Genomic DNA, 15,097 nt, shown 5'->3' with positions numbered 1-15,097 from the left:
CTCTGACAGTCTATCACAGCAATGACATATAGGAACAAGCAACTTCACATTCTGAGATATTAAAGTAACATTCATTACAGATTAAACTGGAATATGTCAATAAAATGTAATAATAAAAATAGCATTTAATTTAACCTACTTAATTCCAATCACTTTATATAGGCTATCATTGTTTGAAATTTGTAATGATGCATCATATTTTCAGGCATACCATCTGTGGATGTGGAAAGATGTTCATCCATAAAGTAGCCTATATATAATAGCTGTTATAACAAATCTGAGAAAGATCAAAAGATCTGAATGTTTGATATATGTGATTGATAAACCATCCAATTATCAGTTCATTCTTGGAAGTGTTGTTTGCAATTTGCAATTGATTGAAAATTGAATTAATCAACTAATCACTGTTGTGTCCATGTACCTAATAGTTTATTTCAGGTCACTTCTGGATAGGCTACTAATAAAAGTTTTTTAAGTTGTCTTTTTAACTTTTGTTCAATAGCCTACATACCTACCCTTTTCTAACTAATCTCATCTTCATTGGCAAGACATTTCTGTTCACTCAAAGTTACAAGTAGAAAATCAAGACGGATCCTTTTAAAAAGCAAGGGCTCGTCCGGGATTTGAACCCGGGACCTCTCGCACCCTAAGCGAGAATCATACCCCTAGACCAACGAGCCGCGTGACCGCCCACGATCAAATTTGCACACTCAACCAACAGGAGTTAATACATTTCAGATCCGGGTTAGCTTTGTCATATTGCTGTTTAGGCTACATATTATTAGACTACATGAGTGGGATGAATGGGAACGATGTCCGTCCGCGTCTTAACGTGTTAAAATGCATCTGTCTTAACTCTTAATTTTTCATCTTCATTGTAGAAGGGGCGCCGCGGAGTGAATGGAAACCATAACAAATTACCCTCCGCCAAAAAAATGTAGGCTAGACACCAAAATAAACATGGAGATATCCCAGAGCAGAAATTACTGTTCATTATGCACCAAAACGTTATTTTGTAAGTGTACGCGTGGCGGATGACGTAGCCTAACACAAAAATGTTTAGTCTATGTCAAAAGCATATAAAGAGGTCAAAAAGTCCAAACGTGGCCGACTTGCATCAGTAGGCTGGTTCGACGACAGATGTTTTACGGACGGTAGCTATAGGTGCAAATGTATGTTGTTATCAGAGACATTCTGACTTTGGTTGGCTATAATGTCATTAGATATTGGTGTTATGTCGTCCAATAACCGCCAGGTGTCGACATACTTGCATACTTGCAAGAAGCAGCGTGGACAAAGAAGGAGGTGAGGTCTCACTCCGCGTCGTCCCAAAGATATTCATGTTTATAAACCGTCTTTGCTTAAATCCTAAATCCCGTTGGGTAGCAGACTTCCGGATCCAGTGGTCTATTTATTTATTTATTTTTTATGTGTTTATGATGCATTGTATTTCTATTTCTATTTTTAATGTAATTTGATAAGTGGTTAATGAATGGAAATGGCTAGACTGAAGAAAAGTATCATTATGATTGTATCAGCTTGTTATGGGTGAATATGGGTAAACTGGGACAGATGTTTTTATCCTACTTAGATTAGCTACTAAAATCATCATTGAGTTCATCATAGGAAAGTATGACAGTAAAAAAGATTGGTTCTGTGTTGATGACACGGGGGGGGGGGGCATGGCAAACCATATTCAACTACATCTGCGGTGAATCAAAAGTTAATTGTATTGGACCTCTGTTTTTTGAAAATGAATACAAATATTTCAAACTGAAATTAATGGTTGTGTTTATTATTGTGTTTAAATAAAAATGTAATGTGTTGCAAGTGTCCCACATTACCAATAGTGCCAGGGAATTTTGGTTTTGGGTCAGTGTTTTTGGTGAAGGGTCATCCATCCAGTGTTTAATGTTTCTTTGTATTTTTTCTTCTACAGTAGTAGAGATCTTTGCTGTTTAGAACTGTTTAGAATGGTATCATATGATGGGCTAAGACATTTGGTTCATAATCAAAAATTATGTTGAAGGTTAATTTTCAGAAAGTGTCCCAGTTTACCCATATTCACCCTATATTATCTTAGATATGTAGCCTATAGATTTCTGTCAGAGGTATCATGTTTTAAAAAATGTGTAGGTTATGGCCTAACTGTGAAAATATTCAGATCTTAAATCCAGTAAAGCAGCAGCCTGTCCTCTGTGTGAATGTATCTCAATACTTGGGCCTAAACCATGAAATTCACTATTATCAGTCCATCATTAGTGTTTAAAGTGAAAAAAGGGCGAAATTGCTCTTCTCTTGACCTGTTTTTGAAATTGTGTGTTTAACAAACAGTTCATTTCCCAAAGGCTGAATACATTTGTTTAATGAAACAGGACGACACGCAAAAAAGGACGTGCCTGTCAAAGGATGCATTGAGTATACGAGTTGAAAAGAGCCGAACAGCGTTGGCTTTGTTTCTAATTAGTTAAATGCACACTAGGGAGGGAAACACTCATCAGCCATTAAGGATTAAACACAGTGATTGTTGAGACTGATCGCTTTAATTTGACCAGTCCATTATCTTATCCCTTACACTCACATTATTGCAGGGTTTATGGATCAGTGGATGCAAATTAAACACTATGTCGACAGCAGCTTTAAATGACTGTTAATAGAAATTCCCTTAATGACTCCATGTGTAAGTACTGATGAACATGAAGTGCTGTGGTAGGAGAAACAGCACACTGACCCCATGTGTATTGATGCATTTTGTCAGTAATGCATCCTCTTGCACACTTAGCTGCTCTAATTGGCTATAAGTAGGCTAATTATTGACAAAATCCATTGTCCATTGTTATTGTTAATTCGATGGATTGATTTTAATTTGGCAATTGTTGTAAAACTTTTCAAATGATTCATCTCCAAAAGAGATGAGTTTTTATTTTTATTTATTTTTGCAATTTGCTTTCATTTGACTTTGAATAGTGACCTTTATTCATTTTATTTTTTTTGTCCATTCAGTAGCGTTGTCTGTAGCCTACTACAAATACTACAAAAAAAACCCTCCAAGAATACACATTTTATATTTTTATTATAGGCTGCATCAAACTCAATAAATTAAAAGTTCAATATGAAAGCAACTGGCAGACATTAAAGTAATTATTCAAAGACTGCAGGACAACTGTTTTGACTCTTTATTTGCAAGTGGATATATATGTATAAGCACAATCAAAAACATATAAAAATGGTAAATAAGTCAGGGATTTCTATGTAACTTCTATGTAAAAAACAAAAACAAAAACAAACAAAACCTAGGCTACAGCCTTGAGACCCATTCGGCTTGGCTGGATGTCTTAAAGACAGAAATGTCAAAGACCTATGGAAGTGACAATTCCGACACTCTCTGCCGATGTGTTTCTGTATTGAGCAGATGGCAGTCTCAGTTCAGACACCCATAGCAGGAGGGGTTGGCACATATTTCACAGGGATCTGAAGGCGTGATGATATACGCTGGAAAGAAAAAAGAAAAAAATTAAACTCAATATAATATTCATATGACCCAAAATATGTGTTTGTGCCACCCAAGGGCCAACTTTCCACTTCTGAAATGCCTCTCTTGTACATAATGGGATCAACAAGGGTGCCATCTGTGTCCAATGAGCTTTAATGGTCCTGAAAGACTATTTGCACAGCTTTTCATATCATTCCAGAGCCACTTTATGGGGCAGTCGTTCCAGGATGTGCATAATACAATGTGTAAACAGAGATCTCGAGGAATATAGTGTCTTTAATCCTGAGTCTAAGAGAGAACACGTGCCTGAGTAATAAAACTGTAGATTAAACAGCATCTGAGTGTGATTGTTTCCTTCAAGAATTTGCCTAAAGCGAAATGTTGACGTAGATAGTCATTTAACAGGCAGTTTAGCAGTTGTAGCTTGGGTGGTAGAGCGGGGTAGTGGTTTGATGCTTGATATGCCAATTCCATTTCTTGCTGAGAGAAACACAGCTGGAGTGAGCTGACTTTCATGTCGGGGCTGGTGTGCAGATTAAACAAAGAAGATATAATTCACTGGCTGGCAAAACTTTAGAGGCACTGAGAAGCCGATGTTATCACCTTTCCACAGAACAAGGCCAAGCAGCCGCTGCTCTTGATGCTCATCAGCCTCTTAGCCTAGTTGACTGGCACTTTTTGGGACATTCTACATCGAGATGCCGTTAAAAGACCAGAACAAACAATTATTTTACCTAAGTGTTGTTAGTATAGCCCAAAGCTTATGTTGTTTTCATTATAAAAATAGGGCAATGTAAGTGGTTATTATTCATTTGGAATAAATCACACATACAAACACGTGGTCAACTATTTATCTTTGACAGAAAATAACACCCAACAGTTTGAGTAATGTTTGCCAAATAACTACAGAGCCCAGCTGTTACATTTCCACTATGGCTGAGTGCCACAGACAGGGGGGTAGATACAACAAATAAATGTGTTATAGGCTTTAGCTATGCACAGCTCCACTACTTCCTGGACTTAAATACGCTCCTTTATTTCTTGTCTGACATTATTGGACAAACTGATTAATCCAGGTGTGTCTGACTCTGACCTCAGTCGTCACAACGATGGTCAGACACAGTTTGTCCAATAATGTAAGACAGGAAATACAGAAAAGGAGCTTGTTTAAGTTCAGGAAGTAGTGGAGCTGTGCATAAAGCCTATTGGCTCGTTGTGATAAACACCCACTGGCATAACTTTTCACCCAAACAATGGCAATTGCAGTTAACTAGATATCGTCTGCACATTTGTCAGAAAACATATTAGAAAGCAAATTGAGAGGGATACACTAATAATATAACATGAATGGGTTTGTGTCCACATTATTCATCATTATTTCTTGATTTATCCTAGGCTCTGTCTTACCGAGTGTGGAGAACACCAAGCCTGCTCCTCTTGCTTTGCAAACTGGGTGAAACACTTGTGGCAGGAGAGGGTCGTCACAAACGGTTACAACGCTTGTCTCGGCGAGGTGAGGGCTCACATTATCATCAACGTCCATCAGCTCCTTCAGCTGCTTCACTGCCTCCAAGGGGAAGCTCCTGTCTCCAACCTGGAGGGGAAGGAACAAGAGGTGCTTTGAGAAAAGGAGCGAAATCTGCAGTACAATTGAATTGCTTTAATTTGAGTGTGCATGCATGTGCCTTGTAATGGGAATGATAAGAGGTGCAAAGGCTGAAATTAGCTGGATGAATACTCAAGCTTGAATTGTAAGAGTGGACTGGATTGCTTTTTAAGTCGTGGCTTTGCAGCACTGAAGAGTGAATGTGACTAGACTGAATAACTGTTGAGAAATGCATTTTTAATGCCTTAGAAAACAGGCACACAACACAAAATAATGAATCTTTGGTGTCAACGACTATTCCTAAGTAACTTTTAGACAATAAATGACAGAGTAAAGGCAGCCTGAAAAGAAAGACGCCAAACACATAGTTTGAAAGGATAAAGAAAGTCAACAGTGTACCCAAGAAAAAGAGATACTGACCTTAACCTGCACACCCAGAGCTCCACTGCACACACACAGCACCAAAACAACGACAACGCTGAGCGATCTCATTTTCACGTGATGCAAGACTTCTCTCAGCTTAGAGGAGGGTTTCTTCTGTGGTCGCTGAATACCTGTGCCGCCTCTTATAAAGGGTCTGGACAGATTAGTGAGTGATTTATTAACAAAGGCAACTGGCAGGTTGAAGAGTAAAGGTAGGGGAACACAGGTTAGTCAAAGATAACCCCAGGCTGCTGCACTGCCAATGCTTTGGATCCTCTTTTTTAGTTTATAACCCCTATACTCTAAATTTGTTTATAACCTCTATCTCTGTTGTGGCCCCCGTCATCCCCATGTTTAATTGTTGACTTTGGGTTTTATACTAACGTACACGACCCCTTAGTGCCATCCAATAAATCTAATCTCTTGTCTTTCTCCCACAGATATTCATCACATAGCTGTCTGATAAGGAGCAGGATAAACACCTACGTACATGTAGGTCACTTGTTTGAACAGTAGTGATATTTGCAATTGGTGACGATATCAAGAGGCATATGGAAACTATTTTGTTTGCTTTCACACCTAAAAAAAAAATGCACTTAAAATTAAAGTTATGATACATTTAAAATGCAAGGAACATAGTTAGATTAACACTTAATTCAATGGATATTTTACTTCCTTGAAAATATACACATCTTCATTGGAAAAGCAACAAGGAAAATCTTTCTCAATGTTTAGCAATAGATAAGGGTCAAATCTATGATGTCATTAAAAGTCACAGTGTGCTCCTTCACCAACAATGAATTATGGTCTGACTGTGTGAACTCAGAAGACTTTTGTTTCATAAGTAATATTGATCTCCAAATCAACCTATTGTGTCAGTATTTTTATCCTGCTGAGTTAAAAAGATGAAATGTAAGCTTCAGATATCTTATTCGATCTTTTAGTCAATCTCTTCTTTATAACTTTGAGACAGACATTGTTTGCACATTGGGCCCAAGCATCAAGTGTCATGTTATGAGAAACAAGCATCATAACACTTTGACATAGTACGTGACCTTTAACTTTCGAATACTTATAGAGGCTTTTATACTATGTGCTATACAGAGACACCTCTCTAGTCGGCTGTTTTTATAAATCACACATCACCGTTAATCAAAAACTTTGGACTTGCCAGATAGGGGTATTGTTTAAAAATCAATAAGGAGTATTCATTGACTTTTACTTGAATGTGCATTATATAACTCAGTAAGCCCTCACAGGTCATGGTGAACATAATTGTAGCACAGCTTTAAGTTCATGTACAAAGTATGAGGTGATTTGCTCTCAGAGAAAACATATCATCTGTGCCGTATTCTCTCAGTTAATGATACTAGTCAAGTTTGCCTTAAAAAACATAAATGTATATTTCTCGTAAAGAACAAAAAAAATCTCTGTACCCATCATCCCCAGACTGATGACCTTCACATTCAAGTAATGACCAACTGCCATTTCCCTTTACCTGGTTGAGAGTTTCTTACTCTGATATAGATTACTACAGTTTTCAAATAGGGCTGGTAATAGTATTTCAGCACAGCTCAACTGATTTTCCTGAATGAGTTTTGGTGACTGTGGGCTGTTGCAGTCCTAAAGATGTGGAATACATTTAAACACATAATGATTACAATAATTGTTATATTTACCCCAGAAGAAAACATTATTAAAGCAATGTAATATAACTTAAAGGAAAATTCTGGTCATTTTTGACCCCGAAATTGTTCTCCTGATGGTCACCCAGTGTTGGAGGGAGCAAAAAACGTGACTAAAATTGATGCAGGCAAACCAGAGTTACACCATGGCTTGACGGCGCTAGGGATAGCGACAACGCTAACCTACAGTATGGGGGCAATTCTTTCAACCACAACAAACACTCAGAAAACAATCAAATATCTATGGTACATGACTGGAATCCTTATGACACACCACTGAACTCATATAGTGTACTGAGTGTACAGTATAAACAGTATAAACTTTGTGTTTTTGCATGTAGCCACTCACAGAGCGATCACGGAGCGCCTGCTCTCCCCGCTACAGAAACAAACACTTTTTCCTTGTTGTGATGATTTCTTTACTAAAATAAATGGTCGAGCAGTGAAGTGGTAATGTCCAAAATATCTCTAACCGTTTATTTTTGTTAGGCTATACATGCAAAACTACTGTTTATATTGTAGCCTTCACTATATGAGCTCAGTGGTGTGTCATAAGGATTCCAGTCATGTACCATAGATATTTGATTGTTTTCTGAGTGTTTGTTGTGGTTGAAAGAATTGCCCCCATGGGTTAGTGTTGTTGCTATCCCTAGCGCTGTCGAGCATGGTGTAACAATGGTTTGCCTGCATCAATTTTAGTCATGTTTTTTGCTCCCCCCAACACTGGGTGACCATCAGGACAACGATTTAGGGGTTTAAAAATGACTTTTCCTTTAACAATTTTTTTTGGACTCAGTTGGCTAAACATACGTAACCTTTGCACAACACTGAGATTTCCTGTGAACAGCCAAAAGCATGTTATTAAATGGTGTGTGCTGATTGTTGTGATTACCACTCGTAATGAAGCGGAAAGCAGTAATGGAGTCTGCAGGAGTCTGTAGTGAAGTTAGCAGCAGCTTGTGAGGGAATGACATCTCCATCTTCTCTGCTTACAGCTGCACCTGTTATGTAACCTGTCAAACACATGGAGTAGCCACCACTAAAATCTCTATCTCTCTTTCTCTCTATCTCTATATCTTTCTCTATCTCTTTCTCTATCTCTTTGTCTATCTATCTCTATCTCTTATATACTGTATCTTCTTTTCCTCTTCAACTCACTTACTCAGATACATTTTTTATTCCCTACATGTCTAATCAGTCTAATTAGTTTCCAATCCTTCTTGACAATTGCCAGGATATAAATCTGGTGGAATGACACAAAAACTCTAATTAAAATTCAATTGTATCTTATAAATCAACATTTGAACATATTTTGCCAAAGTCTAAAAGTCAACAAGAATAAGCCATGTATGTAAACAAAGAATGAAAAGTGTGGCACCGTCCTGCTAGAAACAAGTGAAAAAAACTTCAGTGATGTTTTCTTCCCATTAAGCAAGAAAACATCCAGCAATAACAAAATGAAGGATACAGACAATACCATACAGTACTGAGTGCTTTTTTGTGAAGCACTTTGTGAATTTTATTTCTGTGAAAGGTGCTATACAAATAAATGTATTATTAAATGTATTATTACATATTCATTCAGATCCCTTTAGACTGTATACATTACATATACATTAGACATTAACATTGTGGATATTGCACGTGACGTGGTCAGTAAAGTCCACTAGGGGCCTTGGCTGACAGAATATCTGCATAATGAGATACGAGCTGAGTCAGATATTATCTATATAAAACGCATAGAATATTTGCAATGTCAAAAAACATGGACCTATTTTTGAGGCTGCAATGAGTGTAAATGAGGCTTGAGGTGATACTATAAGTTGTATTAATGATAGAATGGGGAAGACCGGGCCAGTCGTCAACAGACTGGGCCTTACCTGTGGATGAGGAAATGCATACAAGGTCCAGAACCTTCCCTGAGTGAGCTAAGGGTTAAGATAAGGGGACTAATCGGTGATAAGAATAACACAGCCTATTCACACAGTTGCACGTAGAAGTTAACACACCTGTAATTGAATATTTATAGCTGTGGCCTCTTTGCACTATTTAAAGACACTGTCTTAGAGTTTGAAATGATCTTGTATATCACACTGAAAGTAAACTAATAAATGACACTGGTGGTGTCAGAGCAGCTCTACGAGGTGCCTCACCCAACATTAGCTCACCAATTAATGTACTTGCATTTACTGTATCTTTATTTACCTCTCTTATCAGCCCCGGCTATTACTGTCAAACAATGTTAATAACCCCCTGTATGCCACCTGCTGAACACCACACAAACAAACACAAAGTTAATGAAAAAGTTGAGCGTCTGTTATTAAAAGACGTCATCAGGTTTCCCAGGAGGAGACCAAAACAGAGCTGAAAGGGGGGAGGAATAAACAAGTTTTTGTGTGAACACATCAATAGTATTATGTTGAAAACCATTGAATATGGTAATGGTTTTATACCTGTCAGTTTGTTTGTCTTCCTCCTCCTCCTCCCCCACCTTCTAGCTAAAAGTCAGTTAATGTAACTAATGGTACTAGAGCACAAAAAAGAGTACAAAGTACACTTAATATATGAGTAAAAGCTTTTTATTCAAAACAATAATAATAAAAAAGAGAAAAGGGAAAACAGAGCACGCTCCTTTAAATACAAATACAAAGCTCGGTGAGATAGAATTGTAACAAACAATGTCATTTCAAAAATAAAATATATGAGGAATAATGTTCAGCAGAAGTACCAAATATGCTACAAAGTAACAGTTTGCAAACAAACAACAACTCAAAAAATTCTATTTAGGTCCGGTGGGCCAGAGTCAGAACATCGGTATTCAGGGGGCATAAAGTCACTGTCTCATCATTTCCAGGAAATCTTTGGAGAAATTCCTAGTAATTATTTTGAAAGGGAGAAAAAAAAACAAAGAAATGACATGTCTTAAGTTTGGCAAGATGCTTCAGGCTTGGTGGGTTGGTTTAGCAGCCAGTGCAGGCAGCGAAGGCACAGATCTCACATACGTCCAGGGGAACCGCAGCTGAAAGAAAAACAGACACTTAACCATTGCAACAGAGCCACTGACACTGTCAAATCACCTGCGCTTAAATATTCATAACCTCAAATGTCCACTTGAAAATCAATCACAAAGAGAGGGCTGTTCAGTTTAATGGTCTCACCTAGTCTGACAAGAGATGCCGATGCTCCCCTCTGCCTACAGAGTGGCATGAACTCCTGAGGGAGCATGGGGTCGGTGCAGAAGGACCCGCTGCTCGCCCTGAATCGTGGGTTTTGTTGTCCTTTTGCGAACCTGCTCTCTGTCAGCGCCTGAAGCCTCTTGACGGCCTCCAGAGAGAAAGACAATCCATTTTCCTGGAAGAAGAGGCAGATGTTTGTATTAGAGAGGTGAAACCTAAATAAAGGCTCAGTTTGTTAGTATAGCATTGGCTCAAATGCCGAGACCAGAGAAAAATATGTGGCCCGGAGTTCTTTTCTAATTCTGAGTTATTTCTGCACTGTAATGTGTAGGTATATGAAACAATACACTGTCAGGTTCCCTTTAGTAGAAACACTCATTGTCCAGCCCCTGGCATCTCATCATAAAGACATCAGTTAACATAACTGCTAATTGATGCACTTACTTCGACTTGCACAGACTCGGTTGTCCAGCCAAGAGCCAGGACCAGGAGGGTCACCGTGGCGATGAGTGTGGCCTTCATGGTGTCAGCTGTTTGCCTTAGAGCTGTGTCTTTGTGTCTTTGCCGTGGATGTGCTCAGCAGGTGCTCAGCTCAGTGTCTGCCTCTCCCTCCAGCCACAGGCCTCCTTTTAACCAGTTTGGCCCCCGCAGCCCAGCGGTCATGTGACCACAGGTGCTTTTCTCACGGGTTAATGAGTACCAATATGTTTTACAGCGCTGTAAAGGGAAATTCATAAATCCCACTTTGACCTCATCATCTGTCTGATTATTTTTATGGATCTCTGGCTCACTCGTCTGCTCCGTTTTGCAGAATCGACCACACCTCTAGTGAGTTAAAGAGTTACCACGATGACCATTGATAATGATGAAGCCACACCAGCCCATTGTTAGAAAATCCTGTTACTCACACCTATTAGATCGATCAGACCTGAATTGAACTTACATACAAGAAATCATATGTTGCTGTAGTTTCACCACATTATACAAGCTTACTGTTTATTTCAGAGAAAAAGACAATGCTATTAAATTCAGTTTCAATGATGTGAGATGCCTGCAGAGTTCTCATTAGACTGTGGTGTGGAATAATCAGATGGTATTTACTTAAAACTGCTGTTTTCTGCTTCTGCAGCGTAACACATCAAGTTCACTTTATTTATTAAGCCCTTGAGTGCGTCTAGATCTGAATTAATTGTTGGTAACAAATGTAAGACAGGTGGATACCTCCTAAAAGACTTTTAGACCAAACAGACACTGGATCGGTGCAGAGAAACAGCTGTAACAACTTTTGGTGAGAAGGTGAGTGTTGCATAAAAAAGATCAGAAACAACATGAGCATCTCTAGCACCATTTCCTTCAAAGCTGTTTGGTAGATGGAGGTTTGGCGACAAACATCAGCAGCTGCATGAATCAAACCTATGACATGTAATGGTGCAACTATCTAATCACTTTGTCTGTCAAGGACAGGCAGAGGCCATGAACAAATCAGTTGATTTGGCTTGTGAGTGGCACCAGGCGTGTAAGGGTGTGGCAAGCCAGTGAGACATCTGTGTGGTCGTTAATGAACTCATTAAACACAATTCTTTACGCTGAGCATGAAAGGCCCATCTATCTAGCAGACGCTGCTGCACAGTGGATCTCATCACTGTTGTCATCATCTTACTTTAACTTCTGTCGAGACATAAATCAAACCCGATGAAGAAAAAGTCAAGTTTTCTGAGGTGGTTTTAGCAGATAATGATAAGGATGGTTTATTTTATTGATTTTTATAAATAAACATTTACCTTTTTACATATTCAGACCAATTTTTTATGATCTCATTGGTTTTTGGGGTTTTTTTTTGCCAGGGGGTGCAAACTATTACTAACACTGTAAACAGACAAGTTTGTCAGTGTGTTGCTGAGCACGTTGTTATACTGGACTTTAACATTGGTTTCGTTTCGCAATCACAGCTGACATAGGACGAGGGCGGGGCACAATCTAGATGGGCCACAAGTCTATCACTGGATTGAAATGTATAAATAAACTTCAAACAATCTGGACCTTATTTCTAGCATAAAATACGATAATTTACTCACCCAGATAACTTTGGTGTCATTACATTACAAGTCGTTCCGACGAAATTAGCTCCAGCCGAGAGCCGCGTATATCTGTATAATGGAGTCTACAGGGCAGCAGAATGCAGCCTATAAATAACACATTATCTGCCACGAAACTTGTTCATTTCACCAATATTTTGTTGTGATACGTTAGTGCTATTCCCCTCTGAGTCCGGGGTTAGCTGTTATCAACATCCGGGGTCTGTTGGTTGACCTGCTGACCTCTGACCTGGATGATGTCATCTCTGAGCGCCGCGCAGCTTGTTGCTACCGCTAATGCTACGGTTCATTTCTGCGTGTTTCCGACTTGTCAGAACAAAATGAGCAGCTGGACGAAGTTCAGCTTCCACAGGCTTCCTCTCCGCAACCTGGACTCACTAAAGCTCCGGCTAGTTGCGCTAAAAATGGACCCGAATGCCGAAGTGGAATGATTATTATCAGAATGAGCCGAGCAGCGGTCAGAGATGACATCATCCAGGTCAGAGGTTAGTAGGTCAACCAACAGACCCCGGGTGTTGATAACAGGTCACCCCGGACTCAGAGGGGAATAGCACTAGTGTATTATAACAAAATATTGGTGAAATGAACGAGTTTCTCTGCAGATAATGTGTCATTTAGAGGCTGTATTGCGCTGCGTCGTGTTCTCGCATTATACGGATATAAGCGGCTCTCGGCTGGAGCTAATTTCGTCGGAACAACTTGAGGTCCCACTGAGGGACCCCCGGTAAAACTACTTTTTATTGTTTCACAGCAGTGTATATCTATTAACATTTTTCTGGCTATTTAATTACTACAAAAAACAACAATACTGGCAAATTACAAACTGATTGAAAGGGGGTTAAAAGAGGCTAAGAGAATTTGGGTTTAATTTAGGCTTGCAAGTGTTTGTTTATATTGGTTTCTATTCTGGTCTTTCTGAATGTATCTCTTTCTCAGATGCATTATGGGTTAAACTCCTGCCCCCACTGACAGGATAAGTAGTTGCAGATAATGGATTGATGGAAAGCTGATACCATGTCTGAATGATCCTTTAAAGCGTGTATTAGTCATCATTTGTCAGACTGTCTGCATCATCAGTCTACGCAGTCAGGTGGGAGTAGTATATGGGACTAAGTTAGCATTGTTAATCAATAATCTTCATTCTAGACGGGTAAGGTTTTTACACAGTTGGGTATTTTGAAATCAGGCCAACAGGAAGGCTGGCGGAAATGTGTGGGCGTTTCGCTATGACGTGACACAGAAAGAAACAGAAAACAGATAAAGAAAAATAGGATGAAGAGATGCTAGCTTATAATAATCTTATTTTTAGTTGTATGTCTGATGTGAAGTGATGTGACAGATGGTTGATTTGGCTCAGTCTGACATTTCACCACACTCAGTGAACCCTGTTGAACTAGTGTGCTGCTCTTAAAAGCTGCTTATATATTGGTGATTAACAAAGTAATAATAAATCTGGGTTATTGATTTTAAGTCAGTTTCTTTTAGAATCAATTTCCTGTCATACTTCACTATTTGGCCAAATGGCTCTCTGTTGAGCCGAGGAGTAAGTCATGGGAAAGGGCAAGTACTCAGACAGGTAAGACTGATGACAACCATTATTGTCTGGAGGGAGGTAAATCATCAGCCTGAGTATGAATGGAATATGTTTGAGTATTTGTCTGGCCCCAATTACCACACATTTCCAAGTCAAGTAGGTCAGTAAGCAGTGTTTCTATAGCTCTGTAAATCTGCAAATATGTATTTATTTTGGCTATTTGGGGGCATCATGATAAGCTACAAACCTTAGTGTATTAGCATTTCTTGAACATGTAACCAAGCTGTTGCAGCGGTCACTACATGAGACAGGAAAAGAGGGGAGAGAGGGGGGTGACAAAGGGCACATGCCCACCAAAGATATGTTGTGCTGTGCCAAATGGTAAATAAAACTCTATGTTAGTGTCTCCATCGTCTAAGAGGCTCTCCAACCGCAAACTGTTTTCAGTATTTTAATTTTACTGAATTTGCTTTGTTAAAGCAGATATCAGTGGAATGTTTTTGTTAATATAAGTCCTAAATAGTCCTATTTTCCGTCAGCAATCACTTACATGAAGTATTTCAGCCTAAACACGAGTCTCTCCGTCACTCTGCTCTGCTGTAACCCGAGGAGAAAATTTTCCTTGTGGGATACAAGTGTTATCCAATGAGGGGAGAGAACGGCATGAAGGGCTGTGTGTGCAGCCAAGGGATGCGCGTGAATGTGGTGACGTAGCACGAGGACCAATTGATGCCTGACAAGGGCGGGGGCTGCTAACTCATGGTGCGTTCAAGGAAACTCGTACTTTGTGTTTTTCCTTCCTGTGAAGTCATACCAGTTCGATCTGGTACGAGTTCACGGGTCGGAAGTTACGAGTGGCCGTTATAGGAAACTTTCACAGACAACAGGACGGTAAAAACACGAGCTACGGGTTACCTGGAACGCTACCAAGTCGTAGTTGTGACTTGAAGCTGTAACTTACGGTTTCAAAAGCCTGCCTTGAACACAGCATTAGCCGAAACGGCCGTGCCGCTGTTATCTGCTTTAATTAATGACTTGTGAGAGAGGGCCAGATTGTGTGATTGTTCTTTCTGCTCCTTTTCAT

The 15,097-nt window shown here is 39.3% G+C and overlaps 2 protein-coding genes and 1 non-coding gene across 3 annotated transcripts; all 3 read right to left on the bottom strand.

Annotated features, from left to right (window-relative positions):
• Positions 1–608: 608 nt before the first annotated feature.
• trnap-agg (transfer RNA proline (anticodon AGG)) lies at positions 609–680 on the bottom strand. The gene has a single exon. It is a non-coding gene; the product is annotated as a tRNA-Pro (tRNA).
• A 2,301-nt stretch (positions 681–2,981) lies between these two features.
• Positions 2,982–5,640, bottom strand: LOC146988112 (guanylin-like). The gene is made up of 3 exons (XM_085778105.1): positions 5,520–5,640; positions 4,901–5,087; positions 2,982–3,492 (listed from the first exon to the last, which is right to left on the bottom strand). Exons 1-3 carry the CDS (start codon positions 5,589–5,591, stop codon positions 3,422–3,424), a joined length of 330 nt encoding a protein of 109 aa, XP_085634231.1. The 5' UTR covers positions 5,592–5,640; the 3' UTR covers positions 2,982–3,421.
• A 4,511-nt stretch (positions 5,641–10,151) lies between these two features.
• On the bottom strand, positions 10,152–10,986 carry LOC146988111 (guanylin-like). The gene is made up of 3 exons (XM_085777747.1): positions 10,828–10,986; positions 10,366–10,558; positions 10,152–10,226 (listed from the first exon to the last, which is right to left on the bottom strand). Exons 1-3 carry the CDS (start codon positions 10,903–10,905, stop codon positions 10,168–10,170), a joined length of 330 nt encoding a protein of 109 aa, XP_085633873.1. The 5' UTR covers positions 10,906–10,986; the 3' UTR covers positions 10,152–10,167.
• Positions 10,987–15,097: the final 4,111 nt, after the last annotated feature.

This window comes from Trachurus japonicus, chromosome 5, assembly GCF_045865225.1.
Source record: "Trachurus japonicus isolate A0001 chromosome 5, Traja_1.0".
Taxonomy (NCBI): domain Eukaryota; kingdom Metazoa; phylum Chordata; class Actinopteri; order Carangiformes; family Carangidae; genus Trachurus; species Trachurus japonicus.
Note: the sequence above shows the minus strand (reverse complement) of the source record. Positions and strands in the feature narration are given on the sequence as shown.

Excerpts from the sequence above, each read along its gene's own strand:
- LOC146988111 (XM_085777747.1), bottom strand. The coding sequence starts at position 10,905 with ATGAAGGCCACACTCATCGCCACGGTGACCCTCCTGGTCCTGGCTCTT. Across the intron at positions 10,559-10,827 it reads CCGAGTCTGTGCAAGTCGAA|GAAAATGGATTGTCTTTCTC; the intron begins GTAAGTGCATCA and ends CTCTTCTTCCAG. Across the intron at positions 10,227-10,365 it reads GGCATCTCTTGTCAGACTAG|CTGCGGTTCCCCTGGACGTA; the intron begins GTGAGACCATTA and ends TTTTTCTTTCAG.
- LOC146988112 (XM_085778105.1), bottom strand. The coding sequence starts at position 5,591 with ATGAGATCGCTCAGCGTTGTCGTTGTTTTGGTGCTGTGTGTGTGCAGT. Across the intron at positions 5,088-5,519 it reads CTCTGGGTGTGCAGGTTAAG|GTTGGAGACAGGAGCTTCCC; the intron begins GTCAGTATCTCT and ends CTTCCCCTCCAG. Across the intron at positions 3,493-4,900 it reads CTTGGTGTTCTCCACACTCG|CGTATATCATCACGCCTTCA; the intron begins GTAAGACAGAGC and ends TTTTCTTTCCAG.